Genomic DNA, 7,295 nt, shown 5'->3' with positions numbered 1-7,295 from the left:
TGAAAAGCTTTTTTTCTCCTTCAGCTTGTTTTTAGCAAAGTTGGTTGGGGATTTTTTTTTTCCTTTCAGCTGTTTGACTGAAGAATGGATTAGTCCTAGGTTCAGGTGTCACCTTATTCTCTCTTGAATAATTATTTCTGAGCTTCCACTACCTATTTAATGCTGAGAAAGGAAGGTGCAAGGAAACAAATATCTGTACAAGCGTAATATGCCTGTAATTACACCTCCTTTGGCCAGGAACTTAGCATCCCCTCAACACATTTCACATCACATAGGAAAAGTTCACAGTACCAAGTTTTACAATCACAGTCACTCACAGCACCAAGATTGTCCAGACAAGAAGAAGTTACCGAAGAGAAAGGCCACTGGCCAAAATTCACACAACTGCCCATGTAAGGGCTCAGGTTAAAAATAAAGCACTGGTGGGAAAGTTAAGCCTAGCTTTTGCCAACTCTCCGTTTGGCACGAGGAGAGCAGCGAGTCACCCATGCTAGCTGCACTTCTGAACAGAACAGCACTATTGACCCATCTTTTCATGGGGCTTCTCCAGCCCCTCAAAACCCATCAGCCACCGAGAGCTGGGGGAGAAGAGCCCCATGGCAGCCCCACTTCTGCCTCTGGGAGCTGGAAGTCACCAGACTGTAAACATTTTGTTGTAGCAGTCCACCGGAGCAGGCAGTTGATCCCACTCTGTGACAAGGAAGGTGGGGCAGAGGCTCTGAAGCCCAAGCCCTGAAAGAAAGAATAAATGTGTGTGCGGAAGAAGCCTGGGCTGCACCTGCAGTCCTGCTGTGGGTAGCAGTTGGTTGTGCTTTATTTCCCCTTCCCATCAGGACAGCTTGAAAAAAAAAGAAAAAAAAAAAAACTTGCAACAGGAAACTTGTTTTTCACAATTATTGCAGCCTTGCCCAGATAACAAAATATAAGCCTGGGAGGGGCAAAGTCCTTCCTCCAGACGTGGTCTGTGTGCTCCTCCTTCCATGGGCTGGTTTCAGGAGCAGCGGCAGCCAGGCAGAAGAGCAGGCCTTAACCCCACCCAACATTCATGGAGCTTAAAACCAAAGAAAACTGTGTTCCTATGAGAGGTTACTAACAATTTTTCCCCACCTACCCTAACCCACATGCACACAGAGGACAGGATGCTGATCCATGGGCTTTCACCAAAGCTCAGAGCCCCTCTGCCCCGAGGGCTCCTGCAGCACTTTGCTTTCTGTGCTGAAATGTTTGGTTCACTGAGCATGGAGCCCACCCCGAGCAGTGCCAGCGTCCTCTGCTCTGCTCTGCCCTTGGAGAGGGGGCACTTTGCAGGCTTAGCCCCATCTCTGCTCTCTCAAGCAGGCATAGAAAGGGGCCAGAGGAAATTTTCCAGCCTTTCTGGCTGTGTAAAGGAAGACCCTATGTTCCGTGTAAAAGAAAACCAACGCTGATTCGGTAAACATGCATATTCACAGAGAAATGAGAGCCCCAGCACCTGGGGATGCCAGCAGGAGGCTGCTGTAAACCCTGTTCTCACCAGAAATAAATGTCTTGGTGGTTATGAAATGGGGCCTAAGCCCTGGTTTGTGTCCATGCTGGACTGGTTTCTTTAGCGTGTGAAGTCAATGTAAGATGCAAAAGGTTGAAGCACAGAGGTAGACATTTTGGCTAGGAGAAGGTGGCTCATGGGCTTGAAGTGACCGAGTGGCCAGCGTGCTTCCAGAGGTTCCTTAGCTGGCACACAAAGGCCTGGGAAACACAGGCAGCAGCTTTGCACGACCTAGGGAAACCAAAGCATGCTTCCTTCTGTCCTTCCCACACCTGGAGGCAACACCTGCTGGTCAGGCCCCTCTTGCATCTCATTATTGTGGTCAGCAGGAGTTCTTAAAGGAGGGGACAAAATGGACTGGTCCCTGTTGAGGATGAAAAGGAAAAAAACTGAACCTTTTCGGTGACAAAGCAACACAATGTCCTGGGGCAGGAGGGGGGGGTTGAAGAGTGGGACCCTCCAGACAGTGGAGATGCAGAAGCACTGGGAGAAATCTTGTCATGAAGGACCGGTGCGTTTTCTGGGGACAAGCGTCATCCGTAGGCTCCTGCAGGTAGTCGGGTTTGTGCGGAGCTTCCGCTGCTGGGTTTGTCCAAAAGGAAGGGAGGAGGGGAACGGGAGTCTGACAGGGAAACCCACGTCCCCTTCCCCTGCTCGGCCACGGCGGAGGGAACCTGAGCAGAACGCAGAGACAGAGCCTCTGCCGGGAGCGGGCCCGGGGGGCTCAGCCCTGGGCGGTGACCGCCAAGGCGTTCACGTACCCGTGGGGACCCACGTCCACGTCGGAGAGCCCGTGGGCCAGCGGGGCGGCGGCGGGGGCGGCGGCGGCCGGGCCGTACTTGGCGGGCGGCGGGGCGGCGGCGGGGCGGAGGAGGCAGCAGGTCTCCAGCGCCTCCAGGCCGCGGCAGGTCAGGAAGAAGAGGTTCTTGAGCATGAAGAGGGACAGCGGCTGCTGGTAGCGCAGGAGCAGGAGGCAGCGCAGCGCCAGCAGCGGCGCGTCCAGCAGCCCGGCGGGCAGCAGGAGGTGCAGGGCGAGGCGGGCGGCGCCGGGCGGGCGGGCGGCGCTCAGCTCGTACAGCCACAGCACCGGCGAGGCCAGGCAGAGGAAGTAGACGGCGATGAGCAGGTAGCGCAGCGGAGCGGGCAGCGGCGCCGGCCGCCCGGGCTGCAGCACCAGCTCCAGCAGGGAGAAGCTGTCGAGCAGGTCGAGGCAGGTGGCGAGGAAGGCGGCGGCGGCGCGGTGCTGCGGCGGCGGCTGCGGCGGCAGGAGCAGCTGCCCGGCGCCCTCGGTGCCGATGGCCCGCAGCAGGCAGTACAGCAGCGGCGCGGAGAGCGCCAGGGTGATGCGGAAGCCGGTGGTGCCCAGCGGCAGGCGCAGCTCGATCAGCTCCAGGATGGAGGTGCCCAGGATCAGCGCCGCTTTGGGCGTGAAGGCGATGGAGTAGATGAGCCAGGCGAGGTGCGCGTAGGCGAAGTCGCCGCCTCGGGGGGGGACCCCGGCCCCGCGGCCCCCGGCCCCGCGGCCGCCGGGGGGGCCGTGCAGCAGCAACGGGTGCGGCGGCGGCGGCCCGGGGGGCGGCGGGGGCCGCTCCCGGCGGCGCGCCCGGCTGTTGCGGCAGAAGAAGATGCCCCAGCCGGCCGCCAGCACCAGGTCGGTGGCGATCCAGCTGCACCAGTACAGGTCGGTGACGGCGATCAGGTAGAGGTCCAGCAGCGCGCCCTGCCCCAGCAGCAGCACCAGGGACAGCGCCTGGAAGCCCCAGCGCCGCCCTCCCCCCGCCCCGCCGGGCCCCAGCAGCGCCCCCGCCGCCGCCCCGCCGCCCCCCGCCCCGCCGCCCGCCGCCGCCGCCCCGTACAGCTCCGCCGCCGTCATGCTGCGGCCCGGGCTCCCGCCGCCGCCGCCGCTGCTGATGCTGCTGCTGCTGCTGGGGAGCGGCGAGGCGGCGGCGGGCAGCGGGGTGGCGGGCGGCGGCACCAGGGGCTTGCTGATGCTGCTGCTGTCCTCCTCCTCTTCCTCCTCCTCCTCCTCCTCCTCTTCCTCGGCGCTGCTGCGAGGGCTGCGAGGGCGGCGGGCCCGCGCCGAGCCCGAGCTCGACCCCGAGCCCCGCCGGCTGCCGCCGCTGCTGGAGCCCCGCTGGAAGAGGGGCTGCCGGTCGGCGGCGTGCGGCGGCAGCGGCGGCGGCGGCGGCGGCGGCGGCGGCGGCGGCGGCTGGAAGGAGCCCGAGGAGGAGGAGACCGAGCGCTGGTTGGAGGCAGCGCGGTGCATGGTCCTCCCCGGCCCCCGAGCCGGCGCGCCGGGCCCGACGGCCGCGCCGCGGCCCCCGGCCCGCCCCCGGCCCGCCCCCCGCACCGGCCCCGGGCCCGGCGGCGGCGGCGGCGGCAGCGGTGCGGAGAGCCCGAGCGGCGGCGGGCGGCGGGGGAGCCCGGGGGCGGCGCCGAGCAGCAGCCGCAGCAGCTGCCGGAGCCGGGGCGGGCGGCTGGCGGCGGTGGGTGGGCTGGGGCTGGGGCTGGGGCTGGGGGAGAGGCTGCGCGGCCGGGGGAGGGGAGGAGGGGGGCGACAACGGGAGGGTGAGGAAGGCGCCCCCGCCCTGTCCCCCGGGATGCTCCCCTTCCACAGCTCGGGGAGCGTCCTGCCCCGCAGGAACCCCGCGAGCCGCCCCCGGGGACGTGCCACAGCCCCGCGGCACCTGCTCCGTAACATCGGGAGTGCTTCGGCCTCCCCTGGTCTCTCCAGGCTGGCCAAGACAAAGACCAGTTGGCCTGGCACAGAGCCTACAATGAAGTGCTCATTTGTGGCTCATCTGTGCTGCTGGACATTCATCTGTCCCCACATTTGGTCTGGTGTGTTTGTTCATCAAAGTGTCTTTTATCCCACCAGCTTTCCGAGTTGAGCCTATCCACATGCTGAGGGCCCTGCCCAGTTTGCCATGATGGGACAGAGCCTTTGAATTGATATGAATAGCTCTGGAGTTCTTACTTCTACTGAAAGCAACAATTGGGACCTTTATTGACCCACTATTAATGGCCTCGAATAGCTGGCTGCATCTGTTTATCACCAGCACTAATGGCTTGGGACATCATGTTCCAAAGTGCCTCGGTGCTCAGCATCACCAGTTCCTCATCTGTACCTGTGCCCACCAGTGATGAGCCGGGTGCTTGCCTGACAATGATGTGCAGCACATCAAATAAACTGCCTCCACAAACATCTGTATTAACTACACTTTGTGATAAAGATCCAAAATAGCTTCACGTTTTCAGCATGTTGCTGAATCAACACATGGCACTGAGCAAATGCTGCTTGGTGCTGGGAAAGGACATCCAGGACAGCAGTGACAATCATCTAATACATGTTATTGCAGGCTCCCTGAGGAGCCCTGCTCCAGTCAATGTCCCTGGCTGCTCTTGGCTACAAGGAGAAATCAGTCTGGGGTACAAGGAGAATTCATGCTTAAACTTGAAGCAAAGAGATAACTGAGTAAGGGAAAGGGAGAACTTGGTGTGGATTGACACAAAGATTTCTTTGGGCACACAGCAACAATCAGGGGAAGGCTTTCTCTCTTTGACTTTGCTGCCTAAGAAAAATCCATGGCCAAACAATTGCTTAGACTTTTGTCTACAAAAGTCTACAATTTTTGTACCGCCCCACAAAGATTTCACTGAAGGCTCTGTGGATGGGCTCTGATAGGGAGCAGGAGGCTGGGGTCCATGGCCAGGGAGGATGATTGCTCTCTCTGGTGCTGTTTCATGTTCCTTGGCTGGTGTTGGGAGTAGGACAGCTCAGAGTGGTGTGAATGGCACCAGCTGTGCCTCCTCATGTGGTTTCCACATAAAGGCTGGGTTGGATGGCAGTGTAAGCCTGTGTGGCCCATGGTAGAGGGTAAAACCACATCCTTATGTTCTGGATCCTGGCTTTTATCCAAGGTGGGTGAGTGCCTTCACCTGACTCTTCTCAGGTAAGCCATGATTCATGTGTGGTCAGCCCTCAGCATTAAATTTGTTTGCTCTTGCCACATTCTGCTGCAAGGGGAGTTTTCCACTCCTACAAGAGGATGTGGAGTAAAAACCAAGCATCCATCTGGGCTGCTGGGGGCAACAGCCCTCAAGCAGAGAGGGCTGCTCCTGCCCTGCCTGGGCAGCAGACACTGACAGCTTTGCTCTGGGTTTCCTGAGCAGTGCAATTCCCTGTGTGCCACGGGCTGGACATGCCCACATGCTGCCCTGGCAGCCTGCCACAGGCACTCACAGCTCTGCTCTTCATCTAGGCACTCATTTCACAAAGATTCCCCAAAGCTTTGGGAGGCTGTGTGGTGTCCCCCCTGCTGGGTGAAGGGATTTGGGTGGGGATCCCTGGGCTTTGGGCGGGCTGCCACCCACAGCTGGCGTGCAGAGCTGGGAAATGGGCTCTGACCCTGCCACCCAGGTGATGTGGGGAGCTGGGAGCAGGGAACTGAGGCAGCTGGGAGGGAGCTGGGTGCTCAGGGGGCCTGCTGGGCTGAGGCTGTGTGAGCAGGGCAAGAGCAGCCTCGTGGAAATGGCTCTCCAGACACCACAGGATGCCTGCTGGGGCTGTGAATGTTCCTGCATCCAAGGTAGGTAGGTGGGAACAGGGAGAACTCGTGGTGGCACAGCAAGGGGAGCTATGACAAGGAATGGGGGGACAAAGGAAGGAGGGTGGAAGCTCAAGGGCTTCCTTGGGCTGAGTATGGGCTCCAGCAGTGCAAACACAACAAAAACAAAGAGGTGAGGATAAGAAAGGAGCTTATTTGTAGGAAAGGAAGCAGAAATTGTGCCTCTGCTTCAAAACAGGAATGAGGGGAAAAATGACTTCTACTCAAGAAAGCACTGAAGAGCTTTTTGTAGCACACTGTAGGATGGGATATGACAAGATGATGCTTCCCATGTGATCCAGTTATTTAATGCAATGTGCAGTCCTTGGATGTGTTAGTGCTTAACCATTGCTGTTAAAACATTAAAAAGCTAAACTATAAATAGATTCTACTCTTTAGTAGCTCCCAAGCTATGTTTTTGGCTTTTTAATGTATTGATGTGTATGCACAGAGATGTGTGTGTATACATATATTTAAAGGGAAACAGCAGACAGAGTTTTGTGCAATAGTCATACTGAATATCTAAAATGCTACCATTTTTAGTTTACACTGCAAGTGGAAACAAGTGTGCCCTCAAAAATACCCCTGTTGGGGGAAGGCAAAACTTTCTTGAGGGCTGAACTTGGGAGGAAACAAAATAATGACTCAATTTCTTGGGGGAAGGAAAAAAAAAAAAAGAAAAACAGGGCAGATATATGCCTGAAAGAAAGACCAGAAACTAGATACCTAATTATACCCTGCAGTAAGCTGTCAGAAACTGGCAGCAGTGGGAGGGAAAGAGGCAAAGCTGATCTCAGGGAGTTTGAGCATAATCTGCTCCAACCATACTTAAAATGCCTTTTGTGTGGGAAAGGAAGCTTCTGGGATTCTCTGACACACACTTTGTGCTGCACTTATCTAACCCATTCAAATGGTCAGGGCTGAAGTGACAGATAAATGTAAAAAAGTTTCACCTGGCCAGCACCAAAATTCAACGATGCCTTGGCTTCCAAATGCAATTCCTTTGTATCTGAACTGCTGATCCTGGTGTTATGGTTCAGGGAAAGCAGATCCTCTTCAAAAGGATATTGAAGTGTTAACAGTCTATTGCTTGTAATTACATTTCGGTTCAAAGAGATTTCAATGCCTGCAGAAAGTGCCAAGACATTTCTTTTCGCGCTTGT

General features: G+C 57.4%; 1 protein-coding gene across 1 annotated transcript; it reads right to left on the bottom strand.

Moving 5' to 3' along the window:
* Positions 1–2,108: 2,108 nt before the first annotated feature.
* Positions 2,109–3,900, bottom strand: TMEM121B (transmembrane protein 121B). Its single transcript, XM_077178181.1, has one exon. It carries the CDS (start codon positions 3,789–3,791, stop codon positions 2,250–2,252), a length of 1,542 nt encoding a protein of 513 aa, XP_077034296.1. The 5' UTR covers positions 3,792–3,900; the 3' UTR covers positions 2,109–2,249.
* Between the last annotated feature and the right edge of the window lie 3,395 nt (positions 3,901–7,295).

The sequence above is a fragment of the Agelaius phoeniceus genome, chromosome 5, assembly GCF_051311805.1.
Source record: "Agelaius phoeniceus isolate bAgePho1 chromosome 5, bAgePho1.hap1, whole genome shotgun sequence".
NCBI classification, from domain to species: domain Eukaryota; kingdom Metazoa; phylum Chordata; class Aves; order Passeriformes; family Icteridae; genus Agelaius; species Agelaius phoeniceus.
Note: the sequence above shows the minus strand (reverse complement) of the source record. Positions and strands in the feature narration are given on the sequence as shown.